The sequence below is a fragment of the Notechis scutatus genome, chromosome 4, assembly GCF_049901735.1.
Source record: "Notechis scutatus isolate UNSWTSFEM ecotype Mainland chromosome 4, rNotScu1.2, whole genome shotgun sequence".
NCBI lineage: Eukaryota > Metazoa > Chordata > Lepidosauria > Squamata > Elapidae > Notechis > Notechis scutatus.
In genome coordinates, this window is record NC_142012.1 from 79,340,614 (window position 1) to 79,364,268 (window position 23,655).

The 23,655-nt window shown below is 38.9% G+C and overlaps 1 protein-coding gene across 13 annotated transcripts in view; it reads right to left on the minus strand.

Moving 5' to 3' along the window:
- The window catches only part of KCNMA1 (potassium calcium-activated channel subfamily M alpha 1), a 524,126-nt gene that overhangs the window by 141,863 nt on the left and 358,608 nt on the right, over positions 1–23,655 (minus strand). For 7 of the 13 annotated variants that reach the window (XM_087963879.1, XM_087963877.1, XM_087963878.1 and 4 more), the window contains 7 exons: positions 19,283–19,388; positions 17,904–17,986; positions 16,019–16,088; positions 13,983–14,138; positions 10,101–10,210; positions 6,449–6,517; positions 837–848 (listed from right to left, as the gene is read on the minus strand). In XM_087963879.1, the coding sequence (XP_087820005.1) occupies positions 837–848; positions 6,449–6,517; positions 10,101–10,210; positions 13,983–14,138; positions 16,019–16,088; positions 17,904–17,986; positions 19,283–19,388 (606 nt within the window). The remainder of the gene's footprint in view (positions 1–836; positions 849–6,448; positions 6,518–10,100; positions 10,211–13,982; positions 14,139–16,018; positions 16,089–17,903; positions 17,987–19,282; positions 19,389–23,655) is intronic. The other 6 variants (XM_026678373.2, XM_087963881.1, XM_087963882.1 and 3 more) reach the window with 1 other exon arrangement.

Here is a 23,655-nt window from a genome sequence, read left to right on the forward strand (position 1 = left end):
AAAACGGACCAAACCAAAAAGTCAGGGCAAGAAATCAACCCATTCAAATATTCCAGTCAAAAGTCTTGTATGACAAGCTACACGAAGGCCATGGTTAGAACTGGAGTAGCTTCTGGGTGGGGTGATATTTCAATTATTCTGGTTCAGTGTTAGGCTCAAAACTGAAAGCGGAAACAAACAAACAAATAAAAAAGGCATTTGGACTCTACTAATGAAAATGGCGGAAGGGACAGCATGAAGCTCCGTGTGGTACAGAAACTCTGGAAGGACACTTGATGGGGGAATTTGAACAAGGGAGGCAAATGTAAAAGCAACAAATAGCAAAAGTTAATAGACATGAAGCAGACACTGTTGCAACAAAACACAAGTACATAAAACAGGGGAATAGGAATACTGGACAGGAGAGAAGTTCTCCTATTGCATGAAATCAGGCATAACTTTTCCTAATGGATTAATCTTTTCTCCTAAGGCAACGTTGCTAAATTTAATTTATATGGGTATTATTCCTGCAAAGAAGTTAGTGCAGAAGACACACACACAGAGAAGAAAAAAAAAAAAAAACCAATGCAGAAACCAACTGTTGCTATCAAATGTTCTCTCCTCTTTAAATTTTGGGGCTCATTTTATACATATATATATATAAATATGAAAATATAAATATAAAATATGTGTATATATATATATATTTATATGTATATATATTTATATGTATATATAAATGTGAAAGATAGACAAAGATGTTATCTTCCTGTATTCTTGGTAAGGAATTAGTCCTGAAGTTAGAAGGATTGGAGGTAGGATTGAGGTTAGAAGGTAAAGTAACGAAGAGAGCATACCGCTTTCGGCTTCTGCAAACGACAAGAAAAAAATTGCAAATCAAAACACTTGGATAAGAAATGAACTGACACCAAAAACAAAAAACAAAGGCCAGAATGAAAAATAAATAAATAAACAAGTTAATAACCCACAACACTTTGATTTGAAATTCTCCAAATCTACTTTTCCCTCCTTTTTAAAAAAATATATATATTTTTATTTTTTTAAAAAAAGGATTTCAGCTGGGAATGAAGACAAATAAAATGGAAAGACAGGAGAAAGGTCTAACAGAAGGATAAACATGGGGGTACGAGAAAAGAATGTTAATTTTCATTTTGTTCTATTTTTTTTTAACTACAGCTGGCAAATAAATAAGTAAAGCCACCACCAAATTAGAATTTGACAGAAGAGGCCATGGCTTTTTAATGGGCTCAGGTGGAATTACTATTATTTTAGAAATTTCCTTTAAGAGTGCTCTTACCAGGGATATTTCAGGGCTGTTATTTTTTTACTTTTCCTTAAAAATTCAAGGAACATTGAAGGCGTATGGACTGTATTTCTTTAACAAGTTCAGTAAGGTGTCCTTATTCCATCCAAACTGCAAAATACAGCATGATGCCTTGAAATCCCTTTTCACCGAAGCAATAGGAAAACATACGCCCAAATGCAAGAGATTTGAGTCACATATCTTTGTCCTCAGGTCTGTAATCCAGCTAGGAATTGGAAGATTTCGGTGCTGTTTTCACAAATGCACACATTTGTGTGTGGGACAATGGGCAATGCATGTTCCCCAAAGATTCAGTCAACCTTGTGAGCACGTTCCTATGGGCTACAATGTTCCACAGAAGAGAGAGAGCACCATTTTGTGTTTCAGAAATGTAATTTATCTTTGAGCAAAAACTTTAGTAGATCATCCTCAACTAGATGATGTTACCAGGGGTGCGATTCAACCGGTGTTAACAACCGGTTCGGTGAGCACGTATGCTTTGTGCACACGCAGAGCATTTGCTACTAACCTTCTCCAGCAATTTCTATGGGTTAAACAACTGATGCGTGGCAATCCACTGTGCTGCACAGCTAAGCTTTAAAACCAGGATATAAAGCACAGACTAGAGTAGGGGCGGGCAGGTCTGCCCAACATCTGATCGTCAGAGCAAACTGGTTTGCTCACAGCTGATCCTCGGAGCTATCAGTTCACCCAAACCAGGCCGAACCGGTAGAATTCCATCCCTGGATATTACTGCTGAATAGAAGAGTTGATATGGCTAAGGTATCAATGGTTAATGGCCTTGGTTCTGCTTATCTGTCTGTAAAAGCAAATTCTACATGTAAACCACTCTTCCAATTCTGGGAACCAGCTTTAGATTCCTAAATTCCCTGGACTCTCCCTTTAATCTAGAAGAGGCTAATCTGGGATATAACCTCCCAAGTCCCTTTGAAGGCCACAAAGGGTTCCATTCAATTAAAGGGGAAATAGATTGTCCAATACTTCTGAAAGGAAAATGATGTCTGTTGTACATGTTAGCAATTTGCAACAAAAGAAATTATGGCAGAGAAACAGAGGTGGAATTCATGAACGTAAGTGCTAATAAATCTTAGGCAAGCAATTGTTAATATTTCATTTGCGTTTGTTATCCATTTTAGTAATGAGCATTGAGCCTGGGTGAAAATCAAATTTTAGCTTTTCATTTACATTGTATCAAGGGAGCTGCCGAGTACCGGCATTTATTTTCAATATATTCCTGAACAAAATGGTGAAAATGCTGGAGCTCATGCTTCTCGCAAACAGGATGTCTCTCAAATAAATTAGATATTAATATTCGATAGCATAAAACAAATAACTGGGCTCACAGGAAAAAAATATTTTTGCATATTGTTTCTTACAAGAGATGCAAATGACAAAACGGGTTATGATCGCTATAAACCTTGGCATAATTAGGAAATTTGAATCTGGGTTTTCGTAAAGAACTTATTTCAAAAAACAATGAAGCAGGGAGGCTGAAAACCTGATCTGGGGCGAAACCAATCAATAATTGGGAAAGGGGAAATTGTTTTTTAAAATGGCAAATGAGGTGTCAAAGAACTAATCTTCATAGACAGGGGAAGCCACATGGTTATATTGGAGAAACTCTTCATCTGAGATGTTGAATTTCAGGGATCTATTTCAGGTTTCATAACATAATTCTTCTCAATTTCTACTCCTCATCTTTGATTCTTTGAATGTTTCAAAGTGCTTCCCAGTCCCATCAGTAGGTCAAAGTTTGTCCAGTTCTGTGAAGATAACCGTGGTGGGGTGTCAGATGTGGCTGGCAAATGTACTTGGACTATTATTAAAGGAGAATCTTTGTAGCTCAGGGTTAAAATGAGGGCTCCTTTTGATGCTCTTTGAGCTTGGTAGTTCTCTTGCAGATGTTTCATTACCCAATGACTAATAATTAAATAATTTGAGTCACGAAAGGTCTGCAGGAAAACAACCAAGCTCAGAGAGCACCAAGGACCCCTCAAATGTACCACTGAGCACTCAACAATTCTTCTTCTACTCGGATTTTAATCTAAGTAGGAGAAAAAAACCAGAAAGAGGGAAGCTGGGGGGAAAAAAACCCTCTTTTTTTTTTGCCTTGAACTGTGAAACAGAAGGAAGGATGTTCTAAATATTAATGGAGATAAAGCTGGAAGATGTTGGATCAATTCTGGTGAAATGTCTGGTGGCATTGAGAGCCATAAAGAAAGCTAACTTCTCTCCCTTGACTGAGTCTACCAGGTGGGAAAAAAATGTAGTTTTGCCACATATAGCATTTTGGAGAAGCAGAGCAGAGTAAAAGGATTACTCTAATGAAGAGTTTGTAACTTTTTTATGTTGTTGACATTCCTCAATTTGGATTCCAGTGATGGAACAAGTCCCCTGCTCTATTTCTTTGGGGTTACTTCAGCTTCTTTTGAAAAAAAAAAAAAAAACCAGTGATGGGAAATAAAACAAGAGGCTGCAAAGATGTAAAAAACTACTTAGGAAAAGAAAAAAAATGCTGCCTAAATAAGCACAGAAGTTTGGACAGCAGGGGTCTACAGGATATGGCTAAAAAAAGTTGACTGTGGTAACGTAGTTGAAGCTCCACCCATTTTTTTATGTGACACATGACCACCATTTTTAAAAACTTTTTTTGACCCTATCTTGTAGATCTCACTTTTCTCTTGTCTTCAATATTCTGCTCAGCTTATCTGTCAGCCTTGGAAGCCATATTTCACTTAGAAGCTTTGAGGCTGCCATACTCAATGCCTGAGAATTTGGGAGGGGGAATTTCATAGAGAGATGGAAGATTAGACTCAACAACACTCTTTCTCAGAGAGTCAAGGACAAGTGCCCTGCACTTGGAGAAGAGGGTCTGGAGGAAGGTCTCCAGTTGGGACAAAGATTTGGATGGGCCATGTGATGGACTGGTGGGTGCAGGGGATGAATCTGTGAATTTCTTTTGGGAAGGGAAAACCAGGAATTCTCAGATTCGGGTTTTTCCCCCAGGTGTGCCAAAGTGACAAAATGGACCTTGGAAAAAATGCCTGTCTCTGAGTTTATTGGTTTGGAGTTGGTTAGTTGGAATGGTGACATTATCAAATACGCTACATTCTAAGCCAGCAGCTCCCAACCTTTTGGGCACCAAGAACTGCTTCCGTGAGGAGAGGATTTTACATGGACTGGTGGTTTTGTGTGCTGCCTGCATTCCATGGGTGGGGCTTCACTTGTTTGCACAGATGCCACCACTTTGTGGCATGCTGTGGCCCGGATTGAGGGTTGGGGATCCCTGTTCTAAGCGATAACTTTCTATTGAAGTTTCCTAATTTTAATTGAAATTATTTTCCTTTTTGGCACATTTTGTTGTAAGATTTAGCTTCACTGAAAAGTATGCATATGTCCAAGGTAGGGAATGTATATTAGTTCAAAGAAAATAAATTCTGCAAGATTAGCAATGTTATTTAAAAATGGAAAGAGGGTGTGATTATAGGGGGGAAATGTTTATACACACGCACACACACACATACACACACAATATGTGTTTAGCTATCACAAAGCAGGATGAGAAATGCCAATGAATGGAAGATATAAAATCTGTAGGAAGCTGTGGATTTTCCAATTCCATAATTGATCTTATCAAGTCTACAATTAGGCCAGATTTGGTACAAGGTTAATGAAGAACTTCAACAAAATGGAACCAGGGCAGTGTTTCTCACCCTTAGCAACTTTAAGGTATCAGCTTCGTGTGGCTAGCTGGTGAATTCTGGAAATTGAAGTCCACATGTCTGAAAATTGCTAAGGTTGAGGAACACGAAACTAGAAGATGCCACCTGTTGAGTCCATTGGGATGTTGGATTCGGTGGCAATCTCAGCAGGTTGCATTGAGAAGATGAGGATGTCCAAATTGAAATAGGTGGGCTTCCATTTTTCCTGACTATATTAATAGTTGCATTCTATCCATAAAGCAATTGTGCATCAGCCACGACCTTAAAGTATTCAAATCCTTTTCATTAATGAAGCGTAACTCTATTTCCATGAGGGAGTCGCCATTCTTCAGATTAGTTTAACACAGAATATGGTCACCAAAATAACATTGTTGGGAAGTTAATGATAAGGCTAAACATATACAGCATCCAGGTGGATTTTACTTGGAAGAAGGATTGGTGGGCTAAAATGCATGACACAAACCAGATTGAGGGCTCCTTGGTGCTCTCTGAGCTTGGTTGTTTCCTTGCAGACATTTCATTACCCAAACTAGGTAACATCATGTATGTTAGATCTTGCATTTTTAGAGGCTGGGAGGTTCTTTTGGTAGAAATGATAACTATCTTGGATTATTATCTTTTATAAGGGGGAATGGAGTTAAGTTAAAATGGTCCTCTAAAAATATTCCAAGCTTGAAGAAAGGACCAAAAATGCCATAGATGAATCTCCTGTTGAACTTGAATAATGATCTGGTGGAATATTTTTCTGTAATACATTTCTCTCTTTGCCTAATGTAATATATATTAACTCTGTCTGTGGTCTTTCAAGCCAAGCTTTGTGTAGAATTCACATTGCAGCAATCCTATGTATAGAGTTATATACATCACTTGGAAATACTTACCTGGTTAGATTGTATTCGGTTATGTAGAATTATGGAGGAGGAACTGAACTGGGATTCTAAGTTGTCATTATCAACTCTGCTTAGGTGTAATTTTAATTGAGAGCTTACATTCTTTAATGCAAGGAACTGGTTTCAGGATAATTTAAATTAAAGTCATACATTTCATCAATTTTATTGGAATTTGAGGCAAGATGTTGCCTTTTGATTGGGTATATAAAATGGGCACCATGATGTCAAGAGTGCCTGGAATATAAAATTATTTTATAAATATAAACATCCATCCAAACAGCAAGAAACAAAGAAAGGAAAAGAATAAGAGAGAGAGAGAGAGAGAGAGAGAGAGAGAGAGAGAGAGAGAGAGAGAGAGAGAGAGAGAGAGAGAGAGAGAGAGAGAGAGAAAGAAAGAAAGAAAGAAAGAAAGAAAGAAAGAAAGAAAGAAAGAAAGAAAGAAAGAAAGAAAGAAATTCAAGCAGGCCAAATAATCAATGATGCACTATGAAAAAGTTCTGATAGTTACATACCTGCTTTCCCGTTTTTCCGACTTGTATTCTATGGCTATCATTAAAAGCTTTAGCTTTGCAAAGACCAGCCTGCCAGAAAGAAAGCAGAGAGAAAGAGAACAAAACCAGAATACGTTATTGATTTTGGATATTTTAAATAAGTTTTTACTTTTTTTTAACTAGAACATATCATCTTCCATTAAACAGCCTTGGTACAAATGTGTCTATGCTATTACAATCAAAATGTATATTCTTCATTATATTGATAGTGATTCTCTAATCTTACAATAGTAATAATCAGCATTATAACCAGGGGTGGGATTCTACCGGTTCGCACCTATTCGCTAGAACCGGTTGTTAACATTCTAAGCAGTTTGGAGAACCGGTTGTTAGAAGAAATTACTGGCCTAATCCTGTAAGGAAGGCAGGAAGGAAACATTCTGGTGTTGCTTACAGAAACTGCCCCTCCATTAACCCTTATTAAATTCTTGGCAGGACTAGACTTCCTATCTCAGGAACGTCTCTGGAGTTTTTTTCCCCCTCCTTTGCTAGTACTTTGCTTGTGTGGAGTGACCATTCAAAGTTACAATGGCACTGAAAAAAGTGACTTATGACCATTTTTCACACTTACGACTGTTGCAGCATCCCCACAGTCATGAGAGGCCAGGCGAGGAGGTGCGTGCCTCGATGTGGGTGATATTAAGTTGGCCATGCCCAGCCAATAACATGACCACCAAGCCATCGCCCACCAACTTAGCCACACCCACAGAACCGGTTGTTAAAAAATTTGAATCCCACCCCTGATTATAACTCTATTAATTTCTCCCTCCATATCTTCTAATGAAAATAATATTATATTAGGTATAATAATCTTACCAATCATACTAATAATCATAATCATATTGTTTACATTTCTATCTGAACATATATTGTTTGTTTCACTCATCTCCATTTATTTCTCACTTCTGTTTTTATTCTCTAACCATCCATAAAATAGCTCCCAAGCCATATAATATTCAGTTTGTTCTTTCCCCTCTATAGCAAGCATTAATCGGTTCATTTCTGCACATTCTAATATTTTTCTAATCACACTCTCATCTGTAGGGATCTTATCACTTTAGGACAGGGGTGGGATTCTACCAGTTTGGACTGGTTCTATAGAACCGGTTGTTATGTTTCTGTGCAGTTCAGAGAACTGGCAAATCATGCCCCTGGCAACATATGTTCAACCAGCTGTGCATAGCAAAGACAGATGTTTATACATCTAAGCTACAAATTAGTATTGTAAAGTGTAACAGATACACGCCACATTTGTTGATGTTGCATATTTTTAGAGATCAAATGTGAAGCACTCCCCAGCTCTAGTTATTCAATGAATAGAGTCGATCAGAATAGAGATGGAAAAGATCTTGGAGGTCTTCTGGTCCAACCTGGGTCCTCATTCTACCAACCTCAGAAGGATGGAAGGTTGAATTAATAGCAATAGCAGTAGCCCTTAGACTTATATACTGCTTCAAAGTGCTTTACAGCCCTCTCTAAGCAGTTTAGAGTCAGCCTATTGCCATCAACAGTCTGGGTCTTCATTTTTACCGACCTCAGAAGGATGGAAGTCTGAGTCAATGCTGAGCTGAGCCGAATCAAACTCCTGGCAGTAGGCAGAGTTTGCCTACAATACTGCATTCTAACTACTGCACCACCACGGCTCTTTCCATGGCCCCAGGACGCCGCAACTGTCATAAATGTGACTCAGTTCTCAAGCATCTGAATGTAGATCATGTGACTTTGGGACACTGCAATTGTCATAAATGTGAATCAATTGCCAAGCGTCTGAATTTTCATCACGTGATCAAGGGGATGCTAGAAAGGTCGTAAGTGTGAAAACTGGTCATAAGCCACTGTTTTCAGTCTGCTGTAACTTTGATCAGTCACTAAATGAGCTGTTGCAAGTTGAGGACTGCCTGTATTACAACATTTGAGGGTAAGAACTACAATTTATTAAACCCCGTCCTTTTTATGATACCTAACATTAGATAAAATTGATAGTAATAAACACAGGAAGTTTTTTTCCAAGGGCCATGTAAAACAATTGTTTTAAGATTTACTTTCAACATCCATTGAGCTGTTATCATGACAATTGGGCCCCCTGGGAGACATTCAGTTACCATGCAAAATGTCACAGAAGCCATTCCAAATTTTATGCTCCGCAGATGACATTGTGCATTACATCTGCTAGAATTTATAAGTAGCCCTGGGAAATGTTAATGTTGACTGTTAATGGGGCAATGATGAACCTTTGCAAACGATAGTGAACCCTTACAATGATGACGACTTAATTTACAAATCCCTTTTTAATTCACTAGCAGAATGGGATTCTAAAGCATCAAACGTTGGAAAACTGGCCTCAAAGGAAACAAAAATGAGAAACATGGAATTTTTAAAGTTTTTAAGGATTCCCAAATCCCTTTTCTTCAAAGAGCAAATATTCTAATCTCTGAGAAATTTTGAAGTGCTGGAATGGAAGGAACATAAATTTTATCAATGGCCAATCGATCATTGTATGAAAATGTAATTAATATAACCACCTCTGTTGTATTCTTATCTTCAGATCAGTTACAGACAGGTGAGAGAGAGAGGTGTGTATGCATAAAAATTATAATTCAACGCCCAACATATGTCATACCTAACAAGGCTTTTATCCCAATTTAATAATAAAAAAATATTTTATCTAGGTTTAAATAAGATTAAATGAGCTAAGAACCATGAAGTTGTTTAGCGCGCACCCATAGAACCGATAGTAAAATATTTTGAATTCCACCAATGATTGAGGCTTTTGAACTCTGGTGCTGGAGAAGACTCCTGCGAGTCCCTTGGACAGCAAGGCGATCCAACTAGTCGGTCCTGGAGGAGATCAACTCTGGCTGCTCTTGAGAAGGTCAGATCCTGAAGAGGAAACTCAAGGACTTTGGCCACCTCATGAGAAGGAAGGACTCACTGGAGAAGAACCGAATGCTGGGAACGATTGAGGGCAATAGAAGAAGGGGACGACAGAGAATGAGATGGATGGATGGAGTCCCTGAAGCAGTCGGCGTGAGCTTAAATGGATTCCGGGGGATGGTAGAGGGCAGGAAGGCCTGGAGGAACATTGTCCATGGGGTTGTGATTGGTCGGACATGACTTCACAACTAACAACAACAAAATAGATGTTGTTAACATCTAGGTGTCTATTGATGGCTATGACTGTTTCATCATTCTTGATGTCAGGAAATTCTTCCCTTATTATTTACTGTGGTGGAGCAGTGGTAAGAATGCAATACTGCAAGCTACTTCTGCTGACTAATGCCTGCAGTTCAGCAGTTCGATCCTCACCAGGCTCAAGGTTGACTCAGCCTTCCATCCTTCCGAGGTCAGTAAAACGAGAACCCAGATTGTTGGGGGCAAGAGGCTGACTCTGTAAACCACTTAGAGAGGGCTGTAAAAGCACTATGAAGCGGTATATAAGTCTAAGTGCTATTGCTATTGCTATTTGCCCTGTTCAGAGAGGGCTGTAAAGCACTGTGAAGTGATGTATAAGTCTAAGTAATATTGCTATTGTTTTTCAGCATTTTAGCAAACCATCGGGTTAGGATTAAGGACATAGATCTCTTGGAGACTGCATGACTGCAAAAGTACTTACTCACAAACAGCAGGGAATGACAGACCAACAAAGGCACTAGAAAGATACTCTGTGTACATTTCATTAGATACTCCTTCCAAGTAGTACTTCTGCCAAGTATCCTCTTCAATCTAGAAAGGAGAAGAAAGAAGAAGAAAAATGGTAGCTGCATTTTTAATACAAAACAGCTGTGAATAACGCAAATTAATTTCAGGAAATTAAGGTTGGTACTTATATTTAACTTAAAAAAAAAACATTCTGAATTAGGCCTGTTCAATTTCTATAATTTCTCTTTTCCTCTTTTCCTTTTTGTTATTGACCAGAAGGAGAGAGAGAGAGAAATGTGAAACATGAATTGGGTTGGATAATTCTGAACATAACATTCCTTTCTAGGAACTTCACATAATACCCAAGAACCAAGTTTCTACAATGGTTGGGAAAAAAACAACAACTGTATTTTTGCTCAAATGCACACAATTATTATCAAAGTGTGCACAGTGTTTGGTTGAACCACGAGCTCCTTTTTCCCATTTTTGCAAAGTTGCAAAATTTACAGGCAAGATGCTACCCCAAGATATTCCCAAGGTCCCAGTGGAACATGATTTTCAGATGAGAATCTCTACCTGTCATACATTACAAGGCTGTAACTCACTTTTATGATTGTGCTGTTTAATAAAAAAAAAACTTTAAAGTAACCTATTCTTTTCAAACTTTTTATTTACAGCTGATTTATTTTTTTACTTCAATAAAGTCTGGCAGTGTTTATCATTTTGCAAGCAGAAGAGATCCGTCTTCCGAACTATCCGAAGACATTTAAGGAATACTCTGTATCAACTGCTCCTAGTACATCCACACACAAAAACAAACACCCCAAAATAAATAAAATATGGTCCGCCTGTCCAGGATATTGAAAAGAAACCAGCTCATCTATCTTCTTCAACTAGAATACTTAATACAGTATCCTTGAATGGGTTTATTCAGCAAAACAAACCGAAGTTTTATTGCTGAAACCTTTGGGCTGAAATGAAATCCACGGTGGTTCTTTCAACTTTATTAGCCAATATATTGTATAGAAACAGTGGATTTAATGTATCCAAAATCAGCAATCACAAGGCTCAGCTAACTTTAAGTGTTGTGCTGAATCACAGCGTTTTCATAAAAGGAAAGCAAGCAATTGTTTCTCGTGCTGTGTTTTAAAACCACCTATGAATTTATTACAAACCTTTCTGGCTCATTTAAGGTCTGTGATTACTTCTCCTGGCCTCGCTTGTTCTCCCATCCTGTACTTAGCAAATCAATCCTAAGTATCTCATAAATAAATAAATCAAAAAAGCCTGCAGCCCATAAATTACTGAAGCTAGTTAATGTTGCATTATGCTGAACTTGCCTTGCTTGGTTTTGGCTAAGTCTGGTATGCGAACACAACATTTATGATTTATGAACTATGATTTATAGCTCGGCATGGTGCGATAATCACATTATCATCGCTTGATCAATGCGGTTCGATGGGGTTAAAGCAAGCTATAATGTGATATGGAGAAAAGCGCTTTATGACATTCAATCCGTTGAGGTCCTTGGTGCTCTCTGAGCTTGATTGCTTTCCTGCAGATGTTTTTACTACCCAAATTAGGTAACATCATCAGTGCTGGAAGAGAGAGAGGGCTGTTCTCTGTTTATATACAAAAAGGCTTGCCCCATCAGCATTGGACAAACCTAAAAATGCTTCCACGTTGATCCAATTTTCCTATTTACCTACAGTGGACCTCTACTTATCTTGAACTCTGCTAACTAGCAGAATCCATTGCTTGGAATTCTGCTCATTACATTTCTCTCTGTGTGTTTGTGTGTGTGTGTGTGTTTTTAAGTAAGCATTTTCAGAAATCTGTTTGGTTATTATACCCAACAGAATGGCATGGACTTGGGTTATCTTGCCATTATTATTTTGTGTATGTACATGTGTGGGTGAGTGGGTTTGCTGCAAACTAAGAGGTTCCATATGAAAACTGCTAACTCTAAAGGCAAAAATGAAACAAAATATTCTACTATGAGTTGTTCTAAGTTTGTTTTGATACTAATGTTGGGGAGAAAGGCTAATGAAATACATGGGTTGCAAAATTAAGCCATAATCAGTGAAATGTGTGCAGTGTCATTGCTGATCATAGCGCAAAGGAAATATTTAGGATGGTTTATGCTCTGAGTTTATCTGCCAGGAGCATTTCCTCGTTAGTCTGAAAACACCTGAGAAATTGAGAAGGCTGCTACCTCCTCTCAGACATACTGAGAGGTGTGTGGCTGTAGAATAACCTTGCAAATGACACTTTTCAGCACAAGTTGTTGCTGATTGTAATGTTTCCTCTGCCTGGTGAATTACTGCTGTTCTCACAAAACACAGAATAACAGGGTTGGGAGGGACCTTGGAGGTCTTCTAGTCCAACCCCTTGCTCAAGTTGGAGACCCTACATCACTGTATAGAAATGGCTGTCCAATTTCTCCTTAAAAACCTCCAGTGATGGAGCATCCACAACTTCTGGTGGCAAGCCGTTCCACTCCTTAATCATTCTCACTGTCAGGAAATTTATCCAACTAGGTTGGATCTCTCTTTGTTACCTTCCATCCGTTAACATTTTTGTCAGGTGCTTTGGAGAATAAGTGAACCAAATATTGGAAGATGCAATCATGTCACCTGTAATTGTTTTCTTTCTTACACATACCTAGTTCCCACAACCGTTCATCACAAAGTTTAGCCCCTGTTCCTTGATCATCTTTGCTGCTCTTCTCAATTGTTGCTCATTGTATTGTGCTCCATGTTGTGTACTGTGTGTTGACACTAAAGTAATGGTGATGGTTTCCCTGTCCAGTCATTTCTGACTCTATAGTGTAGTGTTCATCTCCATTTCTTGGCCAAAAGAGCCAATGTAGTCCAAAGATGATCTGTCTGGTCAAATGGCCAGCATGGGTATATATGTCAAAGTTGCATGGAATCCTGTTACCTTCCCACCAAAGTGGTACCTATTTATCTACTCACACTAGCATGCTTTCAAACTGCTAGGTGGGCAGGAGCTGGCGCAAGGAGTGGGAACTCACCCCATTGCATGGTGCTAGGGTCTCCAACCTGAACTGACAGTTTTCGAGCTCAGCATCTTTAACCGCTGAGCCATGTTATCAAAGCCTGCCAAGAATGACTTTCTAAGTCTACAGTTCATTTCATGGGATCATGTTCGACTCTAAAAGAATCGACCCAAATTCCCAAATTGGATAGTGTGGAAAGAAAGAAAGAAAAGAAAAGAAAAAAACCAGACCAAATTAATACTAAGAGAACAAACTGGTACAAACATTTGAGAACATTTAAGCATTGCTGAACTACAGTAGTTTGAATTTCTCATAAATCCCAGGGGACTCCTTGAATGAAATGAAATAAAGTGAATAGATGAATGATTCTCATTGGAGCTTTGGACTTTGGTACAGATCTGTGTTCCACCTTTATAATTGCAATCTGAGATACCCAGCCAATGGATGGAGGCAAAAACGTTCGAGAAAGAAAAACCATTATGCCTTCCCCCTTGTGGGCGATTTGTTGCCATATGGGTTGGATAGAGACCATATTTTTAACTGCAAAGGATTTCTCTGTTGATAAACATGTGGTTTATCTAACAGGGATAAAGAGACAGAAAGATTGTGCTATGGACAATCTTTAATGGCCCATGGATCTGCCAAATAAAAATATAATTAGGAAAGAACCTGGCCCCTTGCCCAATCTGTAACAGCAAAGGTTTTTTTTTTCCTTTGCTGTATATTGTTCTATGTTTTAATTTTGATGGATTCTTTTCTGGGTTTTGAATTTAAGCCATGGCCCCTTGACAAACCAAAACCCATTAAATATTCCCTCCCAAAACAGGACGCTACCTTTATAAATGATCTCATGGAGAAGAGGTTTGCCAACATGGTCGATAGGCCTGGTGCCAGGCAGCTTTGGGCAATGAATCCCAGCTTAAGTTCTGCAAGGCATATGGCATCATCGCCTTCTTTCCAGTTCCAGCTTGGAATATTCAGCAGATGGGCCTGCAACAGAAAAAACAAACACACACACACACACAGGTCAGCCCTGATCCCTCAAATCTTTGATTATGCATCTTATCATCTCAGGGGAAGGCAAGAGGGGGTGGGGAGTAAAGGGAAGGGAATATCTTTAGTTTTTTATTTTGCAGTGAGTTGGCTGCAGCAAGTTGTCCTGTTCTGATTGAAGTGTGGTTTTCTTTTTTCATTATTTGGAAAACTAACTCTTCTCTGGGAGATAAAGAATATAATAACTATCACAGCTTGGTTCATGGACTTCCCATGTTGAGAATGTGATTCTTTCCACAGGGAGAAAATTCAAGCATGGGGACATAGAATAGAATAGAGAATGGAATGGAATGGAAATAGCATAGCATAGCATAGCATAGCATAGCAAAGGAGTTGGAAGGGACCTTGGAGGTCTTCTAGTTCAACCCCCTGTTCAGGCAGGAAACCCTATACCATTTCAGACAAATGATTGTCCAATCTCTTCTTAAAAACCTCCAGTGATGGAGCATTCATAACTTCTGGATTAATTGTTCTGTCAGGAAATTTCTCCTTGGTTCTAGGTTGCTTCAATAGAATAGAATAGAATAGAATAGAATAGAATAGAATAGAATAGAATAGAATAGAATAGAATAGAATAGAATAGAATAAGGAAAGAATAAGGAAAGAATGAGGAAAAAGAATAGAGTAGAGTAGAGAAGTAGAATAGGAATAGAATAGAATAGAATAGAATAGAATAGAATAGAATAGAATAGAATAGAATAGAATAGAATAGAATAGAATAGAATAGAATAGAATAGAATAGAATAAGGAAAGAATAAGGAAAGAATAAGGAAAGAATGAGGAAAAAAGAATAGAGTAGAGTAGAGTAGAGTAGAATAGGAATAGAATAGAATAGAATAGAATAGAATAGAATAGAATAGAATAGAATAGAATAGAATAGAATAGAATTTCTTTATTGGCCAAGTGTGATTGGACACACAAGGAATTTGTCTACAGTGCATAAGCTGTCAGTGTACATAAAAGATACATTCATCACGAATCATAAGATATAACACTTAGTGATAGTCATAGGACACTAAATAAGCAATTAAATCATACTAGGAAACTAAATAAAACAATACAAATCAAAATGATACAAGCAACAAGGTTATCATCATAAGTAGGGGGAGATAGGTAATAGGAAGGATGAGAAGAAGAATAGTACTACAATCTTAATAATTAGTTTGACAGTGTTGTGGGAAATAGTTGTTTAGCAAAGGGATGACATGGGGGAAAAAAAAACGTCCTTGTGTCTAGTTGTTCTGGTGTGCAGTGCGGTTTGAAGGTAGAAGTTGAAACAATTTATGTCCAGGATATGAGGGATCTGTAGATATTTTCACAGCCTTCTCTTTGACTCGTGCAGGATACAGGTCCTCCATGGAAGGCAGGTTGGTAGAAATTGTTTTTTCTGCATTGTTTTGTTTTTGTTTTTAATTGTTGTTTTTTTTACATTTCTCCAAGATGACACAGACCAGATGTTCAGCATGGACCACTTCAGGAATGAGAAATAAATTTTGCATTTCCCTCCCCTGAAAATAGCTGTCCATCCCACATACGACACACAGAGTCAGCATAGTGGCCACCAACAATTTGGGTCCTCATTTTACCGACCTCGGAAGGAGGGAAGGCTGAGTCAAACTGGAGTTGCTCAGAATCGAACTCCTGGATTGAGCAGTGAGTTAGCCTGCAATACCGCATTCTAACCACATAAGAGCCACCATGGCTCTTATCTTAAATATTATGTCTTCATGTCTCTATTCTAGTGTCTTCTTGGGCAATTTATCGCAGAAATCTTTTATCAGAAAATCTTGATGGCAAATTATCACAGTATTCCTTACCTTATTGTGATACTGCAGCATCTGAGTGATTATTCTTATTTTTGGGTGGTAGTTCTTTATAGAAATTACTCTGAAAAGGGGATAAAAAGCATTTCTCGTCATTTTAATTCGGAAAAAGTCTCCTGTTTATTCTTGGTAGACAGCTTCAAAAAGCCCAGATAAAATATGTTAGGGAACAAGATACTATGAGATTCTTCCTGATTTTTGGCTATGGTAGATTAATGCAGGTCCTCCTTGACTTATGACCATAATTGAACCCAAAATGTATTCTATTAAGTGAGACATTGGTTAGGGGAGTTTTGCCTCATTTTGTGACCTTTCTTGCCACAGTTATTAAGCGAGTTACTGCAGTCGTTAAATGAGTAACATCATTGTTAAGTGAAGCTGGCTTCCCCCATCAGCTTTGCTTCTTAGGAGTTCACAAAAGTTGATCCCCTGAACCTGGGACACTGCAACCATCAAAAATATGAACCACTTGCCAAGCGTCTGAATTTTGATTACATAACCATGGGGGTGCTGCCCATGGTCAGAAGTATGAAAATCAGAAAGTAGCAGATTAACAGAGTTGGAAGGGATCTTGTAGGTCATCTAATCCAACCCCCCACCCAAGCAAGAGACCCTACACCATTTCTGATAATTGACAGTCCAGTCTCTTCTTGAAAACCTCCACTGATGAAGCTCCCACAACTTCCAACGGCAACTTCTGTTCCATCGATTGATTGCTCTCACTGTCAGAAAATTTCTCCTTATTTCTAGGTTGAATCTCTCCTTGATCAGTTTCCCCCCATTGTTCCTTGTCTGGCCTTCAGGTGCTTTGGAAAAAAGCTTGACCTCTTCCTCCTCTCTGTGGCAGCCCCTTAAATATTGGAAGACTGCTATCCTGTCTCCCCTGGTCCTTGTCTTCATTAGACCAGCCATGCCCAGTTTGTGTAACCATTCATCATATATTTTAGCCTCCAATCCCCTCATCATCCTGGTTGCTCTTCTCTGCACTCTTTCTAGAGTCTCGACATCTTTTTATAGTGTGGTGACCAAAACTGGATGCAGTATTCTAGATGTGGCCTTACTAGGGCTTTATAGAGTGGTATTAGTACCTCCCTTGATCTTGATTGTATCCCTCGTAGCTTTTTTGGCTGCCGCTGCACACTGCTAGCTCATATTTAACTGGTTGTCCACTAAGACTCCAAGATCCCTCTCATGGCTACTGCTATAAAGCCTGGTTTCACCCAGTCTATCTGTATCCTTTTGGTTTTTCTTGCCTAAGTGTAAGACTTTACTTTTCTCTACATTGATTATAAATCGGTCGTAAGTCACTTTTTTCAGTGCCGTTGTAACTTTGAACGGTCACTAAATGAACTGCTGTAAATCAAGGACTACCTCATGTGGCTCTTCTACAAGGCTTTCAATTTTCAAGCTTCTTGGAGTCTTAAGATAATCAGCAAGAAACCATTAAGCTATTATGTGGTGATTTATCCTCCGTTTTTGGCAACCGAAGCTCTTGATTGTATGACCTCATCCAGATACCTATCTATCTGGGATACTTTCCTTTGAATTCCTCAATTAAGGAAGATTGTTGGCTTTAGAGACTCTTCTAACACCACGCTTCCATGAATCTGACATCTTAGCTTATCTAGGTAGTCCTCAAAGATAACCAACTTTCATAAGAAACCACAAAATGAGGCTCTTTTGTGTTCTTTCCAGGAACAAGGCATTATATTCCATCCGTGTTCTATTTTTAATTCCTCTCTGCATAAGCCCCACCATTTCACATCCTCCCCGGAAACCAAATTTGATGTGCAGTGTCTGATATTCCCTCAATTCACAGCCATATTTGGCAAACTCAAAAAGGAACATTCAATACCAATCGTGCTCCATCTAAATTTACCTCATGATATTAGAAGCATCTTCAGCATCTGGATCTGCGCAGTATTTGTTGGCAAGGATCAAGCAAGCATCTGCTGACTCTATCTGGACATCAAAGGAGAAACCATAAAACACACAAAAAAGCAACTTTTTTCTTCCCCCCAAAACGTATTTGGCTTTTTATGGAATCTGGGCTAAGAGATTACATGTAGATTTGAATGGCAGACCTACGAATTATTTCATGCAAGTGAACATTATTATTCATAGGTTCCTTTCAACCTCCAGATGTTATGAAGAAAAGCATGCCTGTAGCTCAACCTTAGCAGCCTCCAGATGTGTGGATTCAGGTCTCCAGCCAGCTTGGCCGTTACTGAGACTCCTGGGTGTCAAAGTTCACACATCTGGAAGTTGCCAGGGGTGAATAACATTGTGCCCAAGGCCTAACAACTTCCAGCTTCTATTTTATATACACATATAGTCTTCAAGGTCTAGACTTCAAGCTTTGTGGTTGGACTGAGAGACCAGCCATGGCCCTGTTGACTTATTCTTTTGAAATTCTATAAGAAAAGGGTTATATTCGCAATGATTAGCCCGTTCATAAAAGCAGAATTCTGAACTGTGGCTACTTCAGTCTTAAACTTGTTTGCATATTGCTGCATTATCCATCTTCTTTTCTTCGAAATAATCTCATTATAAAACAGGATCTCATTATTCCGGAAGGATTAACAGTCCAAAAAGCTGATAATTTTGTGACATTTCTTTTGAGCCAATTTGAACTTGAAGGGACTTCTGGTTACTTAAGCTTCAACCCATTGTTATAGTTTGATGGCTAGAGTGGTAGGATTTCTGCCAAAGCACCATGGAAAGGGTCTATGACAATTCGCCATGGCCAACTTGCCGTGGCCAATTTGCTGTGGCCAACTTGCCATGGCCAACTTGCCACGGCCAACTTGACATGGTCAACTTGCCACAGCCAACTTGCCACAGCCCACTTGACATGGCCAACTCATCATGGCCATCTCACTGCAGGACAAGAGTTATACTAATATCAAAGAAATGGAATAGAATCATTAAAGAAAAGATGCAAAGGAAAGACAGCACAAAATGTGAATGACAAGAAGTAAAATATATTTTTATTTACTTTAAATAATTAAATTGAATTGTCAAATTGTTCTGAGTTGATGTCCTACAGTGAGCTGTCCCATTCTGTCATGGAAATGGAAAAAAAACAGTGTTGTGTTCCACAAAAGTTTTCTCAACTTCTTTGCAGGACAAGACCTCTCATTTTTCTTTTGGGGAAATGGAATGGGGTTTTAAAATCAGTTTGGCATTTTAGACCCCACTCGTTCAATTCCTTCTCCAAATGCTAGGGTAGAAAATAGAAAAGAAACCCTTCCTTACCTTTACTCTAGCCAAGTCATGTGGATTGAGAACCGAACCCTGAAAAAATTCCACCTGAGTGAAGTGTCGTTTAAAAAGAGCTTCCAATTCAAGATTAGGGGAGATACTAAATTTAAAAAGAAAGAGAGAGAGGGAGGGAGGGAGAGAGACAGAGAGGGACAAAATTTATTTCTTGAATAGTTCCAAAAGGTTAAGAGGTTTAGCAGCTGCTGGTAACATCTATTTTGTACATGATCATTTTCATCTCCATCGTCTTTGCAGCTACGAGCTCTTTAGAACATTTTCACTTTAATCCAAATATCATCCCTCCCTTCATCCCCAGGTCAAAAGGGTTTAAAAAGGGATTAGGGAAGTTGATTATGTTCAGAATTTCAATTGTATTCTCTCTTTTTCTCTGGAATTAATGGAGTGGATGTATTTTGAAAGATGTTGCACTCAAAGGCACATTATACAAGTGCTTAACTTTACTGAAGAAGGTGAATTAAGTTTATTCTGCTACACACACACACACACACACACGCACGCACGCACACATGCACCAGAGGTGGTATTCAGGCAGTTCTGATAGGTTCTGGAGAACCAGTAGTAGGAATTTTGAGTAGTTTGGAGAACCGGCCAATGTCACTTCTGACTGGCCCCCGCCCCATCTATTCTCCACTTCCCGAGTCCCAGCTCATCGGCTGGGTCACCTCTGGTTGTCCTGCACAGAAGAACGGACCTGGAAAGCAGGTTAGTGGGATGGGGAGGGAATGGGGATTTTACAGTAACCTTCCCCCGGGAGTGGGGAGGGAATGGAGATGCAGTATCCTTCCCCTGCCACGCCCACCAAGCCACACCCACCAAGCCACACCATGCCCACCAAGCCACACCCACAGAACCAGTAGTAAAAAAAATTGAATATCACCACTGACACACACACACACACACACACATAAATGGACATTATACACTCATATACTGGGTCCAATTATAGTGGTGCTTATAATGAATTGATCAGAGGCAGTGGCAAGCCTGTTTGGCCTAGTGGTTAAGGCACTGGGCTAGAAACCAGGTGATCATGAGTTCTAGTCCAGCCTTAGCTATGAAAAGCCAGCTGAGTGACTTTGGGCCAGTCACTCTCTCTCTGCTCAACTCACCACACCGGGCTGTTGGAGAGAAAGTGGGTTGGATATGTTCACTGCCTTGAGTTATTTTTGTAAATGATAAAGGCTGGATATAAACAAATACACACACACATAACACACATCCCTCATGGGAAGACTCAATTGATCATTTCCAGTACATTACCCTAAAACCGTCTGTTCCTTGGAAGCATAGCTGACTCTTCTCTTTTTATTTTATTTTGATTTATTTATTTTGATTTGTCAATCACTTACAAGATAATAGGTATAAATATATACATAGTTATGAATACATGGATACATATAAGAAAAATAAAAGAAACAATAGGACAGGGACGGTAGGCACGTTGGTGCGCTCATGCATGCCCCCTACAGACCTCTTAGGAAAGGGGTGAGGTCAATAGTAGACAGTCTAAGGTTAAAGTTTTTGGGGTTTGGGGAAAAAACTACAGTCAGGTAGAGTATTCCAGACATTGACCACTCTGTTGCTGAAGTCGTATTTCGTGCAATCAAGTTTGATGTGGTTAACCTTGAGTTTGTTTCTATTGTGTGCTCTTGTGTTGTTATGGTTGAAGCTGAAGTATTCATTGACAGGTAGGACATTGCAATGTATGATTTTATATACCATACTTAGATCAGACCAAAGGTGGTGTAATTCAAGGTTTTCTAGGTCTAGAATTTCAAGTCTGGTGGCATAAGGTATTCTATAACAAGTAGAGGAGTGGAGAATTCTTCTTGTGAAATATTTCTGGACTTTCTCAACTGTGCTTATATCAGATACGTAATGTGGGTTCCAGACTGATGAGTTGTATTTGAGTATTGGTCTAGCAAATGTTTTGTATGCTCTAGTTAGTAGTGTAATATTACCAGAGAAAAAGCTACATAGGATTAGGTTAACAACTCTTAATGCCTTTTTGGCTATGTAGTTACAGTGGGCTCTAGCACTTAGATCATTAGAGATGAGTATTCCAAGGTCCTTTACAGAGCTTGGATCATCAACAAGATCTTGACTATATTTAAGATCTTGACTATATTTAACAAGACCTTGATTATATTCTCCTTGTTCAAAGAATCCTATTCAAATTTTCCCATTGGGGCCCCTTTAAGAATCCTAAAATAATTTTCAGCCTCTAAACCCAAAAGTCACACAAAGCATGCTTTAAAAATGGTTTGGGGGTATTCTTTCAAATCTCAGCAAAGATCCAATTTCATTTTAAATTGTTTTTTTTATCGGATTTTAGTAACAATTTGTGTTTGGAACTCTTCACTTTAATGTGGCCTATGAGCTAATCAATAAACTAAACTCTAAAGATCTTGGAATCTCAGCAAAGCATAACTCTATTCACTAAGGCCAGTCAATTTTTCTTCAGCATGCCAACCGAGTCTGAAAATGCAGTATATTGTGACTGCTTTTACGCGGGAAAAGCCTTACGCGGTTGGGCGCCGCCATCTTTTTGTAAAAAGCAATTTTCTCAAAAGATGGGGCGCGGTGAGCTCCGGTGAAAGACTGCTTGACATCACGGAGTGATTTTTCATCAAAAGATGGCGGCCGCTCGCGAACGCGGCCCAGCTGCGCCACGCGGGCGAAAGGTGGGGATCCTGCAAGACACACTGAGTTCCATTAAAGAAACAGTTATGTTGGACTGTGAGCATAACACAGATTTGATTTGATGACTTAGAGCATCTTTTTTTCGGTTCATAAAAAAAGCTCAAAAGTGTTCAAGTAAGTTAATGAGATCTTATCATTTACTTCAAAGGTATAAGGCATTGAAAGCGTACACAACTTTAATTAGACCTTTTAATGGCTTAAGAAAAGATGCCCCTTTTTCAAGAGGCAACTGGACTTTCTTGGTTTTCTTTGAAGACGTTTTGCTTCTCCTCCAAGAAGCTTCTTCAGCTCTGAAGTTCTTCAGAACTGAAGTTCTAAAGAAGCTGAAGAAGCTTCTTGGAGGAGAAGTGAAACGTCTTCAAAGAAAACCCAAGAAAGTCCAGTTGCCTCTTGAAAAAGCACCTTTGGGACAATCCTGGATGACTGAGAATCTCCATAGACATGTCCCTCCATGATTATGACATTTAAAATATCAGGCCAAATACAACCCACTCATCTTGGTTTGTAGGAAAGGTCTATGAATGGCATAATAAAAAATACAATTATCCACTACAACCATATGGAAATCTCATATCCATCCATTCATTTTAGTTAAATGGTTTGTGCCTTTAATTATATTCAGGACCAAATCCAAAAGTAGACAATGCATTCCTGCCCTATTTTATATACCCTGCCTTGTTAAATATGTCATTAAAATGTACTTATGAGTCAAAGGACAATACAAAAAGGCATATTCTGTGCTCTCAGCGGAAATATTTGCAGGGTGTCTTTTTTCAAAAGAGGTACTCAGACTATTACAAACACTTTCCAAAAGCTAAATAATTATAAACTACAGAATCTAAAAACAATGTCTATTACTAGCCTTGTTTGCAAGTGGGGCAAGAGAAAATATTTCTCCCAGAATTTGACAGCAGATTTCAGATTGTGGGGTCCTTGGTGGTTTTCTGAGCTTGGTTGTTTCCTTGCAGATGTTTCATTACCAAACTAGGTACCATCATCAGTGTACTGTTGAAACATCTGCAACCAAGCTCAGAGAGCACCAAGGAGCCCTCAATCTGGTTTGTGTCATGCATTTTAGCCCACCAATCCTTCTTCCAAGTAAAACCCACCTGGATATTGTATATGTTTAGTACTATCATTAACAATGTTATTTTTGTGACAATGTTATGTATCAAACTTATCTGAAGAATGGTGACACCCCACCCCCCTCATGGAAATAGAATGAGTTCCATTATTGAAAAGGATTTGAATGCAGCTCTTCTTATTTTAAAAATCAGAGGTTATGGTTGATGCATAATTTGCTTTATGGATCAAATAATCAGGAAGAATGGATGCCCACCTACTTCATGCCTTGAGTTCAATTTGGACATCCCCATCTTCTCAATGCATCCTGCTGAGATTGCCACTGAATCCAACATCCCAATGGCCTCAACAGGTGGCATCTTCTAGTTTCATGTTCCTCAACCTTAGCAACTTTCAGACATGTAGACTTCAATTCCCAGAATTCCCCAGCTAGCCACACGAAGCTGAAGTCCCCATACCTTAAAGTTGCTATTTATTGAAGTTCTTCATTAACCTTATATCAAATCTGACCCAACTGTAGACTTGATAAGAGGAATTATGGAACTGGAAAATCCAGAGTT